Source organism: Dermacentor albipictus, chromosome 5 (assembly GCF_038994185.2).
Source record: "Dermacentor albipictus isolate Rhodes 1998 colony chromosome 5, USDA_Dalb.pri_finalv2, whole genome shotgun sequence".
Classification (NCBI taxonomy): Eukaryota; Metazoa; Arthropoda; class Arachnida; order Ixodida; family Ixodidae; genus Dermacentor; species Dermacentor albipictus.
In genome coordinates this window covers 18,808,623-18,832,764 of record NC_091825.1, presented here as the reverse complement: position 1 = coordinate 18,832,764, position 24,142 = coordinate 18,808,623, and the positions used below count along the sequence as shown (strand labels likewise).

The window sequence follows — 24,142 nt, the reverse complement described above, 5'->3', positions numbered from 1 at the left end:
AACCATGGGATTCTGCTGGGTCTCAAGCCATGTTGGGGTACGATCGAATGAAGCAGAAGATAGATGCGCGTCCATGGCAGCACAAAAAAGCATAACTCGCATAAGAGGTCCATACAAGGACAGTGTTCATGCGACTCGTAAGGCCCTGGCATCAAAGCGGCAATAAGAATGGAACTCGTGCACAAATAACAAGTAACATGTGACTAACCCCTGCTTGGCGAGTGGAAATGGGGCAGTCACCAAGAACGATTCTATGAGGCGATCTTATGTCGACTTCGTATTGGGCACATGCATGCAAGACAATATTTTCTACATCGAAAACAAACCCCAGCAGCTAGCGAGAAATGGCATGAATCGCTTATAGTAATCCACATTATTATGACAAGTCCACATAATGAATGAGAGAGGCGGAAAAATTTACACAATTTGTACAACTTGCATATACCTTTACACCCTGTCTCAATATCGGGAGATGCCCCGCAAGTGCCTATCACTCACTTGTTCGAGTTTTAGAGGAAACTTAGTAATTAAACTAACGCCGCCTTTGCTGCCTTAACATTTGATTTTGTAGTCTTGTGACTGGCGCTGCATGGCCTTTGTCGCTTTCGCGCCATTAAACCCAAATTAACCAACTAACAAGGCCTAGTTAAAGGAGTATGTGCATCTGTCGCAGAGGTTATGCGTTCACGGTGGTTTCTGCAGTAATTGTTTATCTGTGGGAATGGCTTCCTTCTTTAAAGCTGTGATATTGTTGTGCCTGTGGGGCATGGCTACAAGAACTGGTGGACAAGTTCCACGAATAATACATTAAGTTGAATCAAGCGAAAAACAGAAGAAAACTGGCACGGCTAACACTGCTAAACATAAACGTAGACGGCTTGTGTAGACGCGCGGTAACGGTGCTTCAACGGCGCTGATGACCTTGCGCTGTGTCGTCTGCTGCACTGCTGCTTTGCAACTGCACGTTTACTTGATCTCACCACCGTCAGTTGGGAGGATGCCCAAAAATCGGGAACCAGCGCATAGCTTTCTAAACAAATTGCGTGGCTCTGAGACTAATTTATGCTGCTGTGATATCTGGTGAACTGGTTCAGATAGCACAGGCGAACGGAAGAGATCGATTCGTAACCTTGTCTTTAGTGAACACGATTATCGCCTGCTTGTGATGTATGGGCGACACTTTTTTTTCCTCGCTGCTTTTATTCGCAACATTCAGTCCTAAACGTAACATTTTCATGCTGCCCAGGACCATTCACTTGTTCTCTTTACAGCATTAGTGAAAGAAGGTCGAAGCTCATTACTTAACCTATTTTCAAGCATTGATTTGAAACCAATCCATTCAAATGTACTCCCAGCTTATAATATTTAATGGCGGTCATCGTTCGTAAGTTTTTCAGATTTTTGGTTGCAACCTTGGCGTATAAAATTTCACAAAATGCGCTCGGAGAAAACTTATGAACAATTTCCTGCAGATATATAATGTTCAGTTGCTTGTATTTAAAATTCAAGTATAATTTTAGTGACCCCTGTAGCCATGCGTAATTTAATACAGCTGATAGATATAACAGATGTACACGTTTGTCTTTTTTTCTATAACCGCTTTTCACCGGCTAACTGTTAAGCTGTATTGCTTGGCATAGGACGCGTTTGAGTTTATTTTAGTATTCTCCATTCTCGTAGCCGATTTTATCTGTTTTCTGTGTTGCTGCCGAACCATATGTAATCAGATCACATGCGTGACGCGAATACTGTGCATTCTAGAAATTTTGCGAGCACGAGCGATTGGCCTGGAACTTTCCGTGAGTCAAGAATAAATAGCCGACACGAATGACCCGCGGATCAGATTTACCCGAGTGACGAGTGTCCGCCGTCGGTATCATTTTGCTAAATTTTAACTGGTTTGTGGGGCAAAGCTTCGCGCAATTAACAGTTCGGTGACTTGCATTGTGCCATTGAGGTTGTTCAACATCACTACAACGCCACATTTTATCCCTAATATGGCTTTAGTACTTCCCCACGAGTGATGTAAGCATCTTTAATTACAATTTGAACTTGGCGAAAAACAACATTTCGTGCTTGGCGCAAGATCACTTGAGTTGCTTTTCCGCAAAAAAAAGACGACACAACAATTTAATAAAGATATGGGGTTTTACGTTCCAAAACAACGATCTGATTATTCGGCATGCCATAGTGGGGGACTCCGAATCAATTTGGACCAAGGTTTTTCAAAGGGAACCTAAATTAAAGGACATGGTAATGCGGCTAAAAAAACTTAGAGCGCCGCCTTTTTCACTTCTGTCTGTCACCTACAATCTTCCTTTTCTGTTATTTTTTTGCGCTTTGTTACCATGTCATTCAGAAAACACCAACTCGCCCAAGAAAAGTCATTGTGCACCTACATTAAGCACACGGGTGTTTTCGCATATCACCCCTATCGAAATGCAGCCTCCGTGACCGGGACAGCAACAATACATTGCAAACTTCTATAAGTTCTCCGAAGTGGATCTCCATAGAAATCCTTAGTTTCTGGAGAGACAGGACTCTTAATATTTGTCATCTGAGGTACCGGACAGGAACAGTAGTTGGCCTTTCGAGTTGGTTCTCTAAAAACTTCTGAAGGCTGTCATGTGTAAATTGAACACTTCGGCGAATAAAAAAATAAGAATTCTCGTGTATTTCTACAGGCTTTGGCCGCGCACTGTACGGCGTTGAAAAAATACACAGCATTGGGCGGTATACTAACGCAAGAGTTGCTATTTCTTTTTTTATTGCTTTCCTGTCATCCAGCCCTCAGGCAGGCTGATCTCTGCGATAATGTGCCCTTCGGACTATTGATCACTTACTAAATGAAAAAAGAAGAGAAAAAAATTGTTACGCCAATTCAGGCCTTTCATTCCAGAGAAGATTTTATGTGTTAGCTTTTGTACAGATCAGCTTTTTTGTGTGATATTTAAAGCTCAACAAGATTTTTGTGTCACAGGGATTCTTATTTTGCCTTGGTTTTCATGAACCGTACAGGAACTGTCTGCTGCTGGAAAGCAGTCTGACTGTTGAATGACGGCAGCGAAAGAATGACAGCATTGTTTTAGACGGCCCTACGGGATGCCAAGGCATTTTGCCGAAAACTGCGCTTCACGAGGCGCCATTTTGTTATGAGTTTTATTTTTCTTTCACCCCCTTGTCACGTACCAAGCATCCTTGTCGCAGCGACAGGCTTACGGAATTGTGAAGAGTATTACGTTTTTCCCTCGGGAGTTGCGCTTGGCTGAGAACGGATGCGGGAAATAATTCCTGGAATGAAATGCGCTCAAGCTACAAAGCCTACGTCTGCGCTATGCAGTGCGGGACATTTCTTGCAGACGTTCAACTGAAGCAGGCACCGTGCTTCTTTGGTGCCTCACACACTGTAACTATAGAAAACAACCACTTTTGCAACTATGTTTTGTTAAAGCTTCTTGAGAATATGTGTAGTACTTAAAATATTCGCATTTCTGTATTGGTTCCAAACAATAATAATTCGCAGTTGAATTATTATTCACCTGTACCAGCTTGTACGTCACGTAATATTCGCAATCTGCTTAGTTACCTATTATTCGAAGGGAATTCGCCTCTCAGAGATTCCCATTTTTTTAAATATAGTCATTACGTCAACGGAGCCTACCTGTACAACTTCCCAAGGTATACACACCATGCATTTCCCTCATATCCATGGCTTCTTCACAACACATTGATATCTCTGTCGTTTTTCTAAGTTATTGTGCTCTTTCGAAGGCCTCAGAAGTCTTTCGAAATTGTTTTCCTTGGTTTGGCGGAGGATATTGCTTAAGCGGGAGCAAAATATTAAAGAGTTCTCTAGAATACTTGTTATTCGAAAACCAATAATTGAATTAGTGCACAACAATTCGAAAGGTGCAATGGTACACCCAGGATGATACCATGCAACGTCTATTTGTTTCTGCAAATTTGAACCCAGATTCCCTACAGCACATTTCACGAGTGGTACACTGACTTAAGATTCTGCTTCTGAGTAAATTAGCGAATATTTTCTTTTCAACCTTTGTGCGTGTAAACAAATTAACCTAGTTAAATTAAACGTTATCTTTGGCAGTGCGTATATATCTAGGGTGCCGGCAGCAACAATAACCTAATAGATCAAGTAAGAGTGTATAAATATCACTGCGGGTACCTTTAAAAATCTAGGAATCTGTATTTCTCGTCCACCTTTTTATTTTTAGGTATCCCGAGAACGCGCACTGATTTTTCTGATCGCTGCAGCGTTTTGCCTGCGAGAGTGAGCGTGAGGGCTGCTTCGTCCTGCGTTGAACCTCGGGTCACCACTGTTTTCTTCTCTGGAGCTGGCATGCGGCCATACGCCTGCCGAATTCTTGCCTTCCCTCACAGCACCCCTGGATTCCACTGGCTTGGCTTCTCCTTAAGGGCGGCCCCTCGTCGCATTCTATTCCACCTCACCAATCCCACCAGAATGTCGCTAGTCCTCCACACCTCCCTGCCAATCGGGCGCGCATCCATATTATTCTCCGGGTTCTGAACATCGGTTCCTTGCCTCTCTCTCTAATGTCGAGCCTCCCTGCTACCCTACATTTCTCCTGGCTTATTGCAGAGCGAGGGTCTCCACTCTGGCCGCAGTAACGCCATTAGGGAGGGTTCGTTGCCCACCAGTCTATTCGCGTTACGTTCGCGGTCAAATCCACTTCAGTCGACGTAAGTGGCACGAGCCAACCCCGCAGCGATAGACGTAAGTCAGGTACACAAATGCCCCAGAATGTTCATGGGGCAAAATCCACCCATGTGCCGCATTCGCAGACTTGTACGTAACTGTTTAAGGTGTAAGTTTCGAAGAACACACGTCATGGACTGCGCATGTTGAAACACTGCTTTCCAAAGCATCCAGGATCTCAGGCATTCTGTCAAGGGTGCGTTTTTCATTACCAAATGCACTAAAACTTCTCATCTATAAATTTCTGTTTTTATCTTATATAAACTGCTGTCATCTTGTTTGAGCACGACCAGAACAAGGTGAAAGCAGGAGCCAACGTTTCGACAAGTGGGCTTGTCTTCTTAAAGGAGACATATGCTTATATATATATATATATATATATATAGTATATATAGGTGGGGTTCTTCTAAAGAGGAGAAGGCGTAGGCGGGTGAGTGCGGCAACGAGCGCAGGTGTGTTAGCATGTAGAATTGAGAATAAACGAATGCTGTACACAGGGTCAGGGACCCGGCTGTCTCTCAACCAGGTGTCAACGCAAGCGTGTTAGCCGGCGTGTCAACGGCGTCTGACATGCCGGCTGAAAAAAAGGAAGAAAAGGAAAAAGGAAAAGAGAAGAAAAAGTAATAAATAAAAATACGCTAATAAACCAAACTAAGTGTTGTTGCCTATAGCTTGAAATTTAGCATAGCGAATAGATTCCAAAGCTCCCTTTGAAACATTTATGCCTATTGGGTGCAATGTCTTGAACTTATGGATCAGGTAGTGATAAGGATAAGGAAATTGGCCCTACTGGGGTAGTGCAGAGTAGGGTATAACCCCGGGTTGACGCTTGGCCAGCGTCACGACGCGTTAAGCCGTTGGTTGCCGGCACTTTATTAAAGGTATTCCTATCCTATCGTATGAATAAGGTATGATTCTCTGTATTTCCTTCCTCCTTCAGAACGGAAATTTGACTGTAAGATGTACAGTTTAAGTTCATCAATGTTATGACCTCGTTGGTAGACATGCTCGGCAATGGCTTTGGGAAGCTTTTTAGCTGTGTCCGTGTGATGTCTGTTTAATCTGACGTTCATTGATTGTCCTGTTTCACCGATATATTGTTTCTTACAGAAGGAACATTCAAGCATATAAATCACATCCGAACATGTACAAGTGAAGCTAGATTTGACTTCGTGTGTATAACTATTTGTGGTGCCTTTAATTTTAATGTTACTTTGAAGGTGCCTGCAGGTTTTGCACCTGGGGCGACAACATGCTTTTATTATGGGGGAATGCTGTTGATAATTGCTGATCATCTTGACAGCATAAGTTTATCCGCACTGAAAAGAAGAGAACTTGAACAATTCATCCAAACTAGAGAGGAAAAATTACCAGATAAATACCAGCACAAAGTTATTAGAGCTGCAGATCCACCCAAAGAAACTAACGTAACCCCTGCAGCACGTAGCTCCACCGATACTCCTACAGGCGATTATCCAGAGCACTGCAACAATGTAGCAGACATATCCCATAGTCTAAGCCCCGAGGAAGTTGATCTCCTGAAACGTGGTCTAACGTTCTGTCCAACGGACAACGCAGTAAACGAATACGAACTCGACAAAGATATAACAGAGTTTTCAAGACGCATGCGCATCAAGGAGCTCTTTTTCGACAGACGAGACGTAAGAAAACAAGATAGAAACTTTCTTAGACCACCTAGCACGTGGATACCGGGAACCGAACAGTACCGAGACCTGGATTTGTACATAAAGCTGATACCCAAGGAAATTCTAGAGTCTATTTTTACGTGCCGAAGCCAGGATCTTATTAGGAGGCACGCCGTGTTGGGGGACTCCGAAAACTTGGACCACCTGGGGTTCATTAACGTGCGCTTAAATCTAAGTAAACGAGTGTTTTCGCATTTCGCTCCCATTGAACATGCAGTGGCCGTGGCCGGGATTCGATCCCGCTACCTCGTTCTTAGCAGCCCAACATCACAGCCACTGAGCAACCACGGCGGGTTTACGAGTTGAGTTACGCTACGCCCATGGAGATTCTTCAAATATATACTGTAGGAAAGAATGGCGTGGCGATGAACTGTTTTTACGTGCAGCTGCGTGCGGGCCTTAGCGTGTCTAAAGTTACAGAAATGTTCACTACATTATCAGAGCGCTATTCATTACCGGCTCAGAAGTGATGGGACTATACCACACCAAAGGGCTGCAAGCGTGCGCGACAACTATTGCGTAAGCTAGGTTTTGTATAAACAATATAAAGCCGTCACATTGACAGAGCTTGTCGGGCCGCATACATGCTACGTAGCTGTACGCTAGTCGAATTGCCTCAAGTGTACGACGAGAAAATCTTCCTTTCTGCAAGAGCAGATAGACTTGGCTATAACGCTGACAAAAAATCTCGTGTTCTTGACACATCTTCCTATAGTATAAGCGTTCTTTCGTTATTTTTATATCATTGGGCGTTGTGAGAAGAGTGACAAGGCGATGAAGAATCCTGCTAGAAGCTCCATGACTGTTCAGTCGACTGCTCACACCTGAACACCGGGTAAGAATCAAGTACAAGTAATGGAGTAAAAGTGTACAACGTAGGGAACAGTAGAGAAATTTCCGAAGAGGGCAAAGTATGAGCAAACGGGGGCAGAGGGATTATTTGCAATATTTATAAACACTTGCGAGAGCTGTGCAGATTCCTGCGCTCGCGGCGCTGTCGGCACATCATTTGCACCACACAAGTACGCTCACCCGGAAATCACACCCGGACTGGTCTAGAAAGACAGTATACGGGCTCCCGTGAGCAGCGTCCTAGCCGGCGACTGAACAGCGTTTTTACGTCATCAGTATTCCATACACGCGGTATCAGGTCAGCGCGTAGCGAGACCAGCACCACACATCTCACAAGCAAGTCGCATACACGTCTCCGTACAGTCTGTGCACTAGCTGCAGTTCGCAAGCCCGTTGGGATCCACACACAACCTACGCGCAATCGTAGCCACCTCGCATGCGGCCGTCGCGGGAGCAGCGGATTGACAGTGGTGCTGCCCCGCGCTCTATTTGAGAATCGGGGTTTCGAGGCACCAAGTGAACTTGGACGCGTGCCATCGCATTACAGTGCGCCGACACTCCAGAATGGATGCGCGCTGGCCGCGAGCCCCTCAGCGAGGTCGACACTGCTTTACCTGTACAGCGAGAACATAAAAACTTGACACGAAGGAATGACAACACCACTAGTTCCTGTGTCCAACTTCGCTACTCTCATCATGCGTGACCTTTACTTTTTCATTTATATGTTACATACTAGTATTAAGCTCTGACTATTGTGTGTCAGCACGTGCGTGGTGTCACACCTGCATCATGTTTAGTCTGTTTTGTTTGCGCGTAGGTGAAGTTAAAATTATATAGTTATAGAACGCTTCACATGCAGCCGAGACCCGTGCCGAATAGCTGGAGATGCGAGTTTCGTTGTCTATATGTAGGTCCCTTATATCTAGTCACATAGCCAGATATGTGGGTCCCGTGGGTTACCTGTGATCCACAGGACGCTGTTTGAGATAGCTGTATAAAAGTAAGATGGAGTCGCATGTGAGATAGTTTCCATAAAGATTGTCGTTTGGTATTGTTGGAACAGCAATGAAACAAATGTGAAGCGTTTGAAAAGAAGGCTGAGGATGACACAACGTGATCTCCCAGTTTCAAGAAATGGTTTATTTCAAACGACGGCGACTTTTATTTACATTGGCGACAGCCATATGCTGTAAAATAATATGGTGCGTGGAAACACAGTGTTTTTATTTTTTTTATCTCGTTGTTCTTGCTTTTCACACATGCCTGGTGCCTCGCTTGCAAACAAACCATTTCTCCGATGTTAACGCTGCTGTTTTGCACTACTGCTTCATCTTCGCCTTTTAAGGCGATTCGCATCTGTTTCTGCGCTAGTCAGCCTCATATGGGTCACAAACTGAGGCCATCTAACGTATGTGCAGGACGAGAAGAATGCCCCGTGGCTTGGCGGCGGTGCTAACAGTGCTCTGGATGGCCACGCGGTCACGCGGCTCAGACCTAGTCTATCTCTACCCAACGTGAGTTTTTCTTATATCGAGACCTTTGATTTGGAGCGGCGAATGGCCGGTTCCGTACGTTAGTGGTGGCATCATATTTCTTAGGAAGTTAATCGTATCACCTTACGCTAATTGCAGAGGAATAGTCATCTACGATTCATCATAGCCGCATTCTGCTTCTCCTTCACCCTCAACGTTTATATGTGCGCATTGGTGTAGCTAATTACTTTGGTTATTAAGTAGAGTCAGATGTTTATGCTGTGGCGTTGTGTATATCAGCAGTTTATGACATGTTTTCATTTCACGTTGTGACGTATATTTCCACCACCACCCGACGTGCCGTCGTATGAACTGTGAACAAGCAGATAGTGGCATTACTGCGGGTCATCAAACTAATTCTTCCCAGACCGAGACCCCAGAATTCTCTTTTTTTTCACAAACTGTGGAATAATAAAGTTTTAATGAAGACTTCAATACGATGGCGTCATATTGGTACGCAAAACGACACGTGGCGTCACTAGTTGCAATGTACTTACACTGAGGTGCACAGCTGCAACCAAGATGGTGGACAGCATGCACACCAGATTGACCCGTCTTCTTCGTCGTCTGCTCCAGGCAGGACGTCTCTCTCGAATTGTGTTGGCTCCGTAACATTACCCCCGTTGGTAGAAGTGCCGTTTCGGTGCACTTAACACTGATGTCAGGAGGAGGTTGGTACGTTTTCAGTCTGCTGACGTCAACTCTATCACTAGGAGCGATCGTAGGTGGCACAGTCTACGAGACGGGAACAGTCTCGTAGGTGACGTCGGTGACCTGGCGGAAGATCCAGTAAGGGCTCTTTTACCGAGGTAACAACTTCTCTGACAAGCCAACCCGACAGAATGAACACCAGAGGAGCACTTAGGCACCGCGTGAAAAACGAACGTGGTGATGTCCGCTGTCAGGCTGTCAGTGTCGCTTGAGAGGTCGACAGCCTAGTGCGGGCAATCTGACGCGCGTGATCACCGCTAGCGATGGCCTCACTTGCATATTGACACGTGTACTTACCTTTATCGGGCGACCACGTTTCGCCCCCTAACAAATGTAATCGCACAGCACGGGACGCGCCTGCATGTATCCGAAGTTTCTCGAAAGTTATCGATGCTTCTATCCGGCTGTCTGTTGCCGCCGAACGTTGTGTTATCTGATTTCATTGCGTGACGCGAAAGGTGTAGAACTTTGTGGAAGGCACGCGGGTCTGAACGATTAGTCCGGAACATTCGACGACTGCTGTATAAAAGCGGACGCACTTGACGTGCTGATCAGATTTTCGACGATCGCCGACCGTGTTCGCCACTATCGTTGTGCTTATAAGTGCAGCCTGTTTTTGTGCGCACAGGTTCGCCCAATAAAAGTTAGTTTTGTCTTTCCCAGTATTTGCTATTGTGTTCTTCAAAGCCACCACCAGGTGACATTTGGTGGAGGTGCTTTTCGTTCATGTACCGGATGCCCCCGACAAGCCGTGATCCAAGCCCAGACCGCAAAGAGAACACCAACGTAGTACCGTAGCATCGAGCAAGCCGCCGTCTACAACAGCTGCCCCCGGAGCACGGACTTCTACCTGAGAAGACCAAGAAGATTGTAGCCAAAACCCCGATGGCAGCCCCAGCGTCCCCCATCGTGCTGCAGCAGCCCAGGGAACCTCCGACGTTCCGCGGATCAACATTCGAGGACCCGGAAACCTGGCTCGAGACGTATGAGAGGGTCGCTGCATTTAACAGCTGGGCCAGCGACGACAAACTGCGACATGTCTTCTTCGCATTGAAAGACGCTGCCAGGACGTGGTTCGATAATCGAGAAGCCACCTTAACGACATGGGACCTGTTCCGAAGCGGCTTCTTGCAAACATTCACAACCGTGATGCGAAAAGAGCGAGCCCAAGCTCTACTAGAAACCAGAGCGCAGCTGCCTAATGAGAAGATCGCGATCTTCACGGAGGAGATGGCCCGTCTTTTCTGGCACGCCGACCCGGAAATGTCGGAGGAGAAAAAAGCCCGCTTCCTGATGCGGGGCGTCAAGCAAGAACGTTTCGCCGGACTTAATCGTAACCCACCGAAGACTGTGGCTGAGTTTTCTGCAGAGGCATCGATGATCTAGAAAACTCTGGAACTGCGCACCCGGCAATATAACCGCCAGGGGCTCACTCCGAAGTACGCCATCCAAGGTTTGGGTTCGGACGACCTTCAAGAGACCATCAGGGCCATTATGCGCGAAGAACTGCGCGAGGTATTGCCTTCGTCGCAGCCTCAAATGGCCTCGATCGCCGACATCGTGAAAGATGAGGCTCAGTGATCGCTTGGGGTTGCTGAGGTGCAACTTCAATTACAGCAGCCCCAGCCAGAAGCGATGACTTACGCCGCCGTAGCACGCCGTCAAGGCCCCCCTCCGCGACCGCACCAGGGTGCTGTAACGCCGCAATTCCGTCGTCCGCCGCTGCCGCCGCCAGAACGCCCACCCGTCGCCCAGCGCACCTACGCGAGGAAGACGGACATTTGGCGAGCCCCCGACCACCGCCCGCTCTGCTATCACTGCGGAGAAGCCGGCCATGTGTACCGCCGATGCCCATACCGCGACATGGGACTGAGAGGGTTCGCCGTCAACGCGCCGCGTCCACAGCTTGGCGAGCGCCCACGTGACATCGCCGATTACCTAGCCGCCACTCAGTGCAACTCTCGACCTCTCGACTATCGCCGTCACCAGGCCGCTACCTGTCGCCGCAGCGCCGCCCATACACTGGCCCAGCCCGGGGCCGGTCAGCGAGCCCGTATGCGGAAAACTAAAAGCAGCAACCGATGGAGGTGCGGTTGTTGTTCGTCGAACTGACGAAGATCCTCCACCGCCGACGAAGACGCCGAAGAAACTACCTCGACGACATAACGACGTGCCGCCGTCCCGACGAAGTGTGAAAGCAAAGACTAGGACGACGAAAGACGACCTGACGACGTCCCATACCAGTCACAGGTCAACGTGACACAGCCGTGATCCGACGCCAAAACCTAACTGTAACGCAATTCAAAGAACCACCGATCTCGACGTGCTTCTCGACGGCCACGCAGTCACCGGCTTAGTCGACACAGGGGCTGATTACTCCGTAATGAGTGGACACGTCGCCGTCCAGTTGAAGAAAGTTGAGACCGCTTGGGAAGGCCCTCAAATTTGGACCGCTGGAGGACACCCGATTACGCCGACTGGAATCTGCACGGCAAGAATTACCGTTCATGACCCGACTTACCCTGCCACCTTCGTTATCCTCCAAAAACGTTCACGCGACGTCATTCTCGGCATGGACTTCCTAAACGAACACGGTGCAGTCATCGACCTGAAGTCGAAGTCGATAACCCTCTCTGAAGATCAAGCGATACCGCCGGAGAGCTCTCGTAGTCAGCGTGCCTTAAGCGTGCTCGAAAGTCAAGTCAGCATCCCACCTCGCACCAGCATTGTCATTTCCGTCGGCACCAAAACACCTGCCGACGTGGAAGGCGTTATCGAGGGTGACCAACGCATACTGATGGACCGTGAAATTTGCGTCGCAAGAGGGATCGCTCGACTCCACGGAGGGAAAACAGAAGTGATGCTAACCAACTTCAGCAAAAAGCTCAAGCACATCAGCAAGGGCACGACAATCTCGTACATCGAGCAAATTGTGGAAACGAGGAATGCTTTTGTCCTCTCAGACTCTGCAGCATCTACCCCGCTGACCATAGTCCCCAAACCAGACTTCGACGAAAATCCACGTCTCCCCATGAGCAAGCAGCAAAAACTCAGAAGTCTTCTCCGACGATACAAAGACTGCTTTTCGACTTCATCGAAGGTTCGACAAACACCAGTTGCAAAGCATCGCATAATAACCGAAGAGACCGCCTTCATCACCCCAGACGGCCTCTACGAGTTCAAGGTTATGCCATTCAGACTGTGCCCAGCGCCTGCAACGTTCCAGCGCGTCATGGACATGGTTTTAACAGGATTGAAGTGGCACACCTGTCTCGTATACTTGGATGACGTCGTCGTCTTCGCCAGAAATTTCGACGCTCACTTTAGGCGGCTTGCACCAGTACTAGAGGCCATCAAATCATCATGGCTCACTCTGAAGCCAGAAAAGTGCCGCTTCACTTACGACGAGCTACTTTTTTTCATTTCATTTATTGAACCCTCAGGGCCAAAGGCATTAAACAGGGGAGTGGTTACAAAACAGAAATTCATAAATAAATACAATGCATATTACAGAACAAGTACTATCATCTTCCTGTTATACAATGTTACCTAGTGGCGAACGGAAATGCTGGTTAACAATTATGTTGACTATATCTGCGGGAAGGCGGTTCCATTCGCGTGATGTGCGAGGCAAAAAAGACTGAAATTCAGTTTTAGTGTTACATGTTTCAACGCCAACTTCGTGACGATGGTCAATGCGATTTGACACGTATCTGGGGGACGAAATGAGGGAATCGCGTAGCATGGGGTGATGGTATAGTTTATGAAAAAGGCTCAAGCGAATTGTCTGCCGGCGGGATGCTAGAAGAGGTAAAGAAAGATTAGCTTTCATGCTTGTTACACTTGCAGTACGGTTAAAGTTGAACAGGATAAAACGAGCAGCGTTATTTTGAACCAGCTCAAGTAAAGTTATGAGTTTTTCATGATGCGGATCCCATTTCGTGGCGGCATATTCCAAATTAGGACGTATTAGTGTTTTATAAAGTAGTAATTTCAAAGAAGATGGAGTTTTGGAAAAGTTACGGCGCACGTAGCCCAACATGCGGTTAGCTTTGTTAGTAATGTATTCAATATGGCGCGTCCAGTTAGGGTCAGTAGAAATTTGAACACCCAGGTATTTATTTGAAGTAACCGCTTCTAACGCAACGAGATTTAGGTAGTATACAGTCGGAGAGTTGGCACTTCTTGATATTCGCATAATTTTGCACTTATTAGTATTTAGTTCCATAAGCCATTCATTACTCTAAACAGAAATGTTAGAGGGGTCACGCTGAAGAATGTTAGCATCGTCGGGGGATTTTATTTCGCGAAAACAGCACAGTCATCAGCAAACTAAAGAATGTTAGATGATGCAATGGAAGGGAGATCATTGATGTAAATAAGAAATAAAAGGGGTCGAAGCACTGACCCTTGTGGCACGCCCGAGTAAACTTCGCTGAAAGGGGAGTTAAAATTATTAGCGTAAACGAACTGCGATCGGTTAAGAAGAAAGTATTCAATCAATTTCAGAACATTGTAGTCGATATTCAGTTGGGTTAGCTTTAAAAATAATAAGCGGTGACATACCTTGTCGAATGCTTTCGAGTAATCTAGGAAAATGCAGTCAGCTTCTGATGCGCGATCTAAAATATGGTGAAGTTTGATAGTGAAACTGGCAAGTTGTGTTTCGCAAGGAAATGACCTACGAAAACCATGCTGTGCGGGTGTAAAAAATGAATTAGACTCGAGAAAGTTCACAAGGTTAGTGAAGATTACATGTTCTAATAGTTTGCAACCTGTACTAGTGAGCGAGATGGGGCGATAATTTATGGGGGATGTTCTACTTCCTGACTTGAATAATGGAACAACCTTCCCGACTTTCCATTGTGTTGGCATAGTGGAACTATCGAGAGTCTGCTGAAATAACTTTGTTAGTATTAAGGAACTGTACACAATTGTATTTTTTTTAATTTAGCATGAATGCACTCAAAACCGGGCGATGAATGAAATTTTAGGGCATCAATAAGTTTAGCAACGCCAGATGAATCGATGAAAATTTGAGGCATAGTTGGGAAATTATACCGGAGTGGAACGGGATGTTTGGTGTTTGATGTGCGCTAGAAGTTGAGAACAAAGGTTTCGTTAAGTTCTGATGCACATAAATGAGCCAGAATAGGGTCACCCGACCCGTCAGTTAAGTTAATAGATTCTTCGGTATGCGGGTTGATGACGCGCCAAATTTTTTTAATCTTGGTAGATAGCATCGATGGTAAAGTGTTAGAGAGGAAGTTATCTTTTGCTTGCTTAAGCGCAGTTACATACGCATCAGCGGCTGTCTTGTATGCGTCCCAGTGTGCGTTACATTGTGATAGCCTGGCTGTACGATAACGGCGCTTTCTTCTGTTAGATAGGCGTCTTACATGGGCGGTATACCATGGGGCTTGAGAATTAGAAGTGATGGTGCGTCTTGGAACATATTTTTGAGTTATTTCGTGAACTTTGGCCGTGAACATATTCCAGTTAGCTTGCACAGAGCGTTCATTAAAATTTCTGAAGAAGTTTTGAGTAAAAACTGATAAATCATTGTTAATGGCATCGAAGTCTGCTCTAATATAATCTACTATGGTCTTTTTCTTTCTTGCAGGTTTAGGACAGGCAGTGTTAATGTTGAAAGTGAGCAAAGAGTGATCACTTATGTTATGTAAATAGGTGATGGCTGAAGCAAAGTCGGCTCGATTGGTTAGGATCAAATCTGAAGTGTTGGCTATGTTGACAGAGATTCTGGTAGCGTTAGTTACTAATTGGGTAAGTGAAAAATTGGCTGAGGCTTAGCTTGGTTAAGCCTAGTCAGATGCGAAGCATATTGGTGGCTAAACTTCGTAAGTAACTTGTCGCCGAGCCGCATACTGAGCAAGTTGTTTGGCCAGACGTTCTTCCCGCTCTTCATCAGTAGCTGTAGCACGCCGCAACCTTCGCTTCTCATTCCAACGAGCAGCTCTGTCTCCAGGAGGCATCTCACCTCGTGAGTGCCTAGCAGAGGCAAGCGCAGCTGCTTATATACTGCCGCGACGCCGCGAGCGACGGCGCGAGTTGGAGCCCCGTTTCTCCTCTGTCGTGACGTCACGGTGTCACGTGGTATTGAAGGCGACACCGCCGCGCCTGAGGAGCTGGGTTGAGCTCTAGTAATATGCTTCGCATAAAAAGCAGAGCACAAATCAAGAAAATCGCTGGCATCGGATGAAAATGGAGATAGGGTGGGAGGCTGGGTAACCCAAGAAATACTCGGAAAGTTAAAATCACCTAGTAAAAACAACTAAGCCGATGGAAATCTAGTGTGTATTATGTGAAGTTCGTCATGAAGGTCGTTAATAAACGAGCGTGGAGAAGCAGGAGGACGATAGCATACGCCGAATATTATTTTCTGATGGTCAAGAGTAACTGATGCCCAGACAGTTTCCAAGACGCTATTAGAGTATATGCATGATGACGGTATGTCTTTCGAAATAGCGAGGAGTGCGCCGCCTCCCCGTTTATTAGTTCGGTCATTGCGATATAGTGCGAAGCGGTGTGCGTTATGAAAGAGTTCATTATCGTGAATTTGAGATGATAGCCAAGTTTCAGTAAGTGCGATGATATGCGCCGAACAGGTGTCGATTGCCGATGAAAGAGAAAGAGAAGTTTTCTTATTCAAGATACTTCTGATGTTAGTATACAGAAGCGTAACATCAGATGGCGTTGATGAATGACCACTGCCCCTCTCGCGCCCCTAGGACGCCCCATGTGACGAAGCGCTTCATCCTTGGGGCGCGTGTTCGGATGGCTGCTTGATTTCATCGATTGTGTCATTAGAAGGATTGTACATGAAGCATTTGCCGCGTATGCATAGCTTTTTGTAGCGAAGGCGAAATTTGGGTGATCACGGATGGCCGATTCCAAATTCGGTAAGTTTCCGTCTCGCAGTTCGAGTGACGGGTGAAAAATCTTCGCCTATTGAAATTTTGTGTTCCTTGAAATCATTGCGATGTGATAGGATTAGTTCTTTTATTTTGTAGTTGGTAAGCTTCGCAATGATGGGTCTGCATTTATTAGCGGAAAATATCCCTAAACGATGAACACGCTGAAATGGGTCGTTTGGTAGCGAGTCAAGAACCATCGTTAGTGCATTGGACCGTGTGCTTTCAGTTTGTTGCCAAGTTTCAGATGAATCTGTTAGTCCATGGAAAATCAAATCATCGCGGCGTGACCTGTCCTCCATATCATCTAGGCGCTTTCGTAAAAATTTATTTTGTACAGTTGGGCTTTCAATACATTTATGCATACTTGCAAACTCATGGCTGATGGTATCAAGAACTTTCCCTTTCTCTTCTAGTTCATCCAGACACTTCTGAACGTTAGTTATTTTTGTTTCGATGCTTTTCTGCACAGCCTTAATGGATTTAATGTATGCGGTCAGCTCATGTTGTGCCTTCGAACTTTGTAATGAGCGGGAGTGAACATCTTTGAGCAGTTGAAAAATTACGGTCATCTGTTCTGCGGGGTCTTCAGGGAGTGATTCAATTTCTAATAGGAATTCGGATCGAGTGGTGGGGCCAGGGTTCGTTTCTATGTCGCCGGAGCACAAGAGTAGGAAAGCCATAGAAAAGCAATCATGCACAGTTTCACACAGCACCCCTGGGCACGGGAACAGCAATAAGCAGATGTCATCGCTTTGTTTAGCGTACAAGGAAAACGTACACACCTGTATCGGAGCAAAGCGAAAATCAGGAGGCATGTTTCTTGCAATGCTCCCGTGCCCACTGAATCCGAGGACGGAGTGGCCACAGCATAAATTCCTTGCGGGCGATGATGCAGTCGTCGATGGGGCTGAACGGCCGAAGGCGAGCGATTCCATCGGGTGCGCAGGGATGAAATATTTGTTGAAGGGGCCACAGTCGGGCAGTGGCGGGGCTAGCATCTGAGCTAATGGGCATGAGGGAGATAGCGATTCCGGTATCAGCCAGGTGAAGAAGAGCTTCAGCGTAATCTGCATTGGAGGAAAGCGAAAATCAGGAGTCATGCTTCTTGCAATGTTCCCGTGCCCACGATGATGACGTGGCCTAGTTCCTAGGCCACGTCATCAGCAAATCTGGAGTACGCCTCGACCCGCAGAAAACAGCTGCTATCGCAAAGTTCCCGCTCCCCCTCGACAAGAAGGTATTGCGTCGATTCCTTGGCATGTGTGCCTACTACGTGCGCTTACTACAATCTACTACTACTACTACTACAAAAATACTACAGCCTACTACAATCGCTGAGTCGCAAACGCATCTAACCAAATCTGATGTCGAATTCAAATGGCAAACGCCGCAGGCTGACGCATTTCAAGAACTAAAACGATGCATGCACTCACCGCCGGTACTGGCACTTTCGACGAAGACGCCGATACCGAAATCCACACTGACGCCAGTAGCCTAGGCCTCGGTGCCGTCCTACTCCAGAAGAAAGACGGGCATGAACGGGTGATATGTTATGCTAGCCGGTCGCTGTCAAAAGCGGAAGGCAATTATTCTACGAGTGAAAAGGAATATTCCTCGCCATCATTTGGGCTACAGCTAAATTCCGCCCTTACCTATATGGCAGGCCATTCAAAGTCGTCAGCGACCATCACGCGTTGTGTTGGTTAGCTAACTTAAAGGACCCTTCAGGACGGCTGGCGAGGTGGAGCCTCAGACCACAAGAATATGACGTCACGGTAATCTACCAGTCCGGACGAAAACACTCAGGCGCCGACTGCTTATCATGCGCCCCCATCGATCCCCCGACGGAAGACGACGATGACGACGCCTTCCTCGGAATAATAAGCGCGGAAGACTTCACTAAACACCAACGAGCAGACCCGGAGCTAAAAGGTCTGGTCGAGTATTTGGAAGGGAACACCGACGTAGTACCAGGGCCATTTAAGCACGGATTGTCTTCGTTCACATTACAAAACAACCTGCTCGTAAAGAACTTCTCACCAGTCCGCGCCAGCTACCTTCTTGTTGTTCCGTCAGCGCTGCCTCCAGAAATACTGTACGCCCTATATGACGATCCAACCGCTGCGCACCTCGGATTCCCCCAAACGCTGTCGAGGGTACAGGAAAGGTATTACTGGCCGCGTCTGACCGCTGACGTCGCTCGTTACGTCAAGACATGCCGAGACTGTCAGCAACGCAAGACACCACCGACAAGGCCAGCAAGATTACTACAGCCGATCAAACCTCCTTGCCGACCATTTCAGCAGATCGGGATGGATTTGTTGGGACCGTTTCCGGCGTCAACATCCGGAAATACGTGGATCGTCGTGGCGACGGACTATCTAACCCACTTTGCTAAAACTAAAGCTCTACTGAAAGGCAGCGCAGCCGAAGTGGCGAAATGTTTCGTCGAGGACATTCTGCTGCAACATGGTGCCCCAGAAGTGCTCATCACCGACAGAGGAACAGCGTTTACAGCAGAGCTCACCCAAGCCATTCTGCAGTACAGCCATACAAGCCACAGGAGGACAACTGCCTATCACCCGCAGACGAATGGTATCACGGAGCGCCTGAACAAGACCCTCGCCGATATGCTAGCAATGTACGTCGACGTCGAGCACAAGACGTGGGACGCGGTCCTACCGTACGTAACCTTTGCTTACAACACGGCGGTGCAAGCAACAACACACATCACGCCGTTTAAGCTGGTTTACGGCAGGAACCCGACGACGACGCTCGATGCCATGCTGCCGCACGTCACCGACGAAGATAATCTTGACGTCGCGCCCTTTCTCCAGCGCGCCGAAAAAGCCCGAGAACTCGCCCGCCTACGGATCAAGAACCAGCAGCGTACCGACAGCCGACACTACAGCCTCCGACGACGCTTCGTGGAGTACCAGTCCGGTGACCGTGTCTGGACCCCTATACGCCGACGAGGACTGAGCGAGAAGCCTTTGCGTCGCTATTTCGGACCGTACAAGATCATCCGACGTATTGGCGCACTGGACTATGAGGTCGGGCCTGACGGCATTTCGCTCTCACAGCGGCGCCGCTCACAACCTGAAATTGTCCACGTTGTGACCTTTTGTGTTTCGCTCTCTTATATTTGTGGCATCGGGACGGTCCTTTTAAGAGAGGGGTATTGACAGGTGTACTTATCTTTATCCGGCGACCACGTTTCGCCGCCTAACAAATGTAATCGCACAGCGCGGGACGCGCCTGCATGTATCCGAAGTTTCTGGAAAGTTATCGATGCTTCTATCCGGCTTTCTGTTGTCTCCGAACGTTGTGTTATCTGATTTCATTGCGTGACGCGAATGGTGTAGAACTTTGTGGAAGGCACGCGTGTCCGAACGATTAGTCTGGAACATTCGACGACTGCTGTATAAAAGGGGACGCGCTTGACCCGCTATCAGATTTTCGACGATCGGCGACCGTGTTCGCCGCAATCGCTGTGCTATAAGTGTAGCCTGTTTTTGTGGGCACAGGTTCGCCCAATAAAAGTTAGTTTTGTCTTTCACAGTATTTGCATAGAGAAAGGTATACAACAAGAGCGGACACTCCCATAGAGCCCAGCGGCCGAATTGACTGCAGCGCACCAAGCCGTCGATGTTAATACCTGAATCACACTTCCGGTTTCCGTTTTGTGCGGGCGCGTTTTGAATTCTAGCTGGTGCGCGTCACGCCGGCTCCGTTTCCTTTTTTTTTGCTTTTGCAGCAAATATTTATTTACATATTTATTTTTTACTTATTAAATATTTGTGTGCAAACAATTTTATAAAGTAAAATTGATTGCGAACGATTTTCACAAACCTCCATTGAATATGTGCCACGTGAAATTTCATAAAGACGCAAGACACCTTGTGAAATGTGGAAAAATTAACGTTTATTTTTTTCTTTGTAAATGCTCGTCGCGGGCTTTTTGTGCATTCATCCAGCGTTGTGGCACCAGGTAAGCAGTAGTAGTTTCCGCAGGAAGCTCCACCAGACGACGTGAGCTGAAAAAATTACTAGCGTTATTTTGGTATTAACATCTAAGGATAATGCCTGTAGAGGCGAAGCGTGCGAAAGTGGTGAGTGGGTGGCATTACAAACAAAAGCAGTTCGTATATACACACAGGGCATAGAAAATACCAGACTCATCCCAAGCAATACCGTACATACCACAAACACATTCTAATTCCAAACATTCCCCTCTTCCCAATACTTATTTTCTGCACTTTAATAGCACGAATGCGTGGGCAACGGCGCGTTTCGCTAACTTGGCTACAACCGACGCGGTAGTACGCTACGAATACACAGAGGTGGCCACAACACAGGCTCTCAACCAGAGCATGCTCGACGCTCGCAGAATTCCTTCTACTCGCACTCAAGACAAAATGCGTGGGTGCCGTTCAGAAGACAGAATTTTCGAGTTACTAGTTCCTGGCGTTTGAGCTCCTTGGCTTATCACTTCTGCATTCTGCAGGCGCAAGCAACGCACTCCCGTGTTATCACTCTTGACGATTGCTCGTGGCGTTTTCGACGAGCGTGGGTACCGAAAGAAGGCTTAAATTATTGTGGGGACATAAAAATTCCGACAAATTTGTCGGAGTAAGATTCAGTACGCGCCAAACTAACTGTCACCACGGCCGAGCTGCTTTTCGCTGCGTCACAACAGGCGCGGCGAGCGGGCCTCATAACATAAAAGTATCGAAAATAATTTTCAACAATGTTGAGCCTCAGAGAAAGAAAAGCGCCATGAACTTATCAGTGCATTAAAGCGCGAAACCGCGCACCACGGCCGAGCTGATTTTCGCTAACCGAGTCACAGCGCCAGGCGCACCCACGGTGCTCGAAAGGTAGCCCAAAAAATAATGAAATTAGTTTCAATAATGTTGGCAGTGAGAGAAAGCGCCAACACTTGTCGCAGTAAAATTCAGTACACGCGAAACTGCGTCACAGCACCCTGTGCGACTGGCGTGCCCAAAAACTACCGAAATTAGTTAAAACAATATTGGGGCTTACAGGAAGCGTCGCAAACATCTCCCAGTGCGATTATTTATTTCAAATTAACTGCTCCACGACGGCCACACTGTTTTTTGTTAACTGCTTCACAAGTCTAGCCTAGTTGCCGGGCAGTAAGCCTAATTGCTTGAAGTGCGTCGCAGACTGTCGAACAAAGTTTCTCACCTTGCCGTAGTCCAATAGTGCAGTGCTGCCTTGTCGATGTTCCGAATGAACACAATAATTCGCCGGGAGGCCACCAAACCAGGCTAAATACCAAAATAGAAAAACAGGCAGACGGGCGTCCGAACAGTCCAACGCTCAGATGCGCGGCCGGTCTCTCTCGCTTCGGCGGCGTGTCTAACGAATGACGCAAACATCTGGCTCGTCATTCGCCGGTTTGCCTGTCGCTACACTGTAAAAAATTTCCGTAATTTTACGGGGGATTTCTGTCATTATACGGAGAACTGCAGATAAAAATACGGAAAGTATGTCATATTTCAAAAATACGGCAAAATCTGCCGTTAATATACGGAAAGTGCTCTCCGTATTCAGCTTTACGGACATTTTCACTGTAATCATATAACGGCTATACGCTGTTTTGGACGAAACAGAGAGAATTCCGTATTTTTGTTATGTGAACATCCGTATATTGTGAGAAAATTTAAGCTGTCTGAATGAGCGCTCGTACTCATAAAGTTTCAGCTAACAATACTTTATTGAACACGCAAACTGTACGCATTATGAAGTTGCGTACAAAATGTGAGAGCTAGCCTTCTACCAAAAGCTGCAATAACAGATCGTATAAATATATATACGCATCTTCTATTCCGGTCGCAGTATGCCGCGCATATGGGCTTTGTAACGCTGATCATATGCGCAAATATATACGTGTTCTCGCAATGTTCTCAAATTAAGCGCTTTGTAGTTAATAACGCAGCATATATGTTTAAGTGAATGAAGAGCCGGGGACATACGTGCATACGTAAACAAGCTTGCGGCACTCAGGTGCTGGTGCACTGGGAATGACATTGGTGCTCTATACGCCAAAAATTGTGCGCACTCTAAATCAGTACCTAAATGCAGGGAGTGGTATAATCACCGTAACTGCGTTTACATTTAGCAATAAATGGTCTCGAAGGGGACTGGCGGCCTATAGATCCAAGTACAATGGTCGGAGGAAATTTTCGAATGCGGCAAGCAATTAACCCAAGTGTCAAAGGGCACTGCTGAACTGCAATGTAGTTGGTTGAACTCATTCCCATGATATTTACAAAATATCTCGTCTCTGACAATAACTGCCCATTCATTGAGACAAATCTATTACGCATAATCTTCACTGTTCATGTGTTAATTCTTGCGGTAAGATGTAATCGCAAACATTTGGCGCTTCATCTTGAAACAAGACCGGTAAGCGCGCTCGTTCTTGTACGGTAGAATAAAGAACGCGAACATGCACCGACATGTGTGTAAACTACTGGAAGGTGACTGAAGATAAAGGACCTATTACCGTGCTAGTACTGTGTATACTGTCAAAAAGAAGAAAAAAATATTTCGGAAAGAAAGAATGCCCAGTGTCGAGATGTAACGATTCAAGCTTTATTTCTTTTTGACCTAGAATGCAACACCATTAGTTCCACGTGCTTTATGCATGGGTAATGTTATGACACAACTCATTATTTACCCGTTCATTACATGCCCCAACCAGCCCAAATTATCACTGTACTAGAGCTTCTGGACGCATCGCAGTGCATTGCTTTGCACTTCATTGTAGCACAGGGGTTTGCTATCGCCAGTAGCGGATGCTTTGGTTGACCTCCCTGCCTTTCTGCTTTTTGAATTCTCTCTCCCTTTGTATAAAACGCACTAACTTGTGGGAGAGAAAGCGTTCTCCTCTTTTAGAATTCAATTAATTGTCAAGCAATTATATTACAGCTCCAGTAACTAGAGCACAAATGCGAAAACGAAACCGATTCTGTTCGGTTCTCCGCGCTCAGAGTGCGGCACCAGGGGGCAGCGCGCGCTGCGCGTCCGTTAAAGGAGTGGCGGACGGAGCTGAACATGTCTGGTCAGCCGGCATTTTTCGAGTCGTGTTGTAAATGTTGTTAATTCGCCGTAAATATCTCTTGATTTGTACTCAAGAGTGGAGCAAGACCCCAAGGAAGAGAGATTGACGCATCGGGAGCGAAGAACATCAACGATGGATGGTTATGCTGCTTGGGTCTCTGCACGTTCGAACTGGCAAAGTTCCGAATTTGTCGCTGTGTTGTGTACGCTTGTGCGCTCATCATTTGCCGTCATCGCGCGGAGATATTTGCGCTGGATGTCTTTCACTTCGTGTACAAAACTCTGCACGCTGCGGCATCGAAGAAGTTGTCCTGTGTTTGGGTGCACATATGCGCTTGGACACGGATAGTCTGCTTGCTCTCAATGGGTGTTCAACAGTCTACGCGCGCTCGTAACTTGCTCATGAGGTAAGCCCATTTTAATCTTATTTGGTTTGCATAACGTAGGTGTTAAAATTATGTGTGGTAAGCCGGTGTCGCGAACAGAAATATTGTTTCAAAAGACCACTATGCAACGTCTTAGGGCAAAAATGACGCATGAATGGGGAAAGGGATCACCCTATCTTTTCAGATCGAT

At 46.8% G+C, this 24,142-nt stretch overlaps 1 protein-coding gene and 1 long non-coding RNA gene across 3 annotated transcripts in view; one reads left to right on the top strand and one right to left on the bottom strand.

Annotated features, from left to right (window-relative positions):
* The window catches only part of LOC135914799 (uncharacterized), a 200,479-nt gene that overhangs the window by 43,565 nt on the left and 132,772 nt on the right, over positions 1-24,142 (top strand). For both annotated transcript variants that reach the window (XM_065447727.2, XM_065447728.2), the window contains exon 2: positions 8,715-8,810. In XM_065447727.2, coding sequence (XP_065303799.1) covers positions 8,715-8,810 — 96 coding nt within the window. The remainder of the gene's footprint in view (positions 1-8,714; positions 8,811-24,142) is intronic.
* On the bottom strand, positions 20,383-21,818 carry LOC135914798 (uncharacterized). Its single transcript, XR_010568419.1, has 2 exons — positions 21,686-21,818; positions 20,383-20,511 (listed from the first exon to the last, which is right to left on the bottom strand). It is a non-coding gene; the product is annotated as an uncharacterized lncRNA (long non-coding RNA).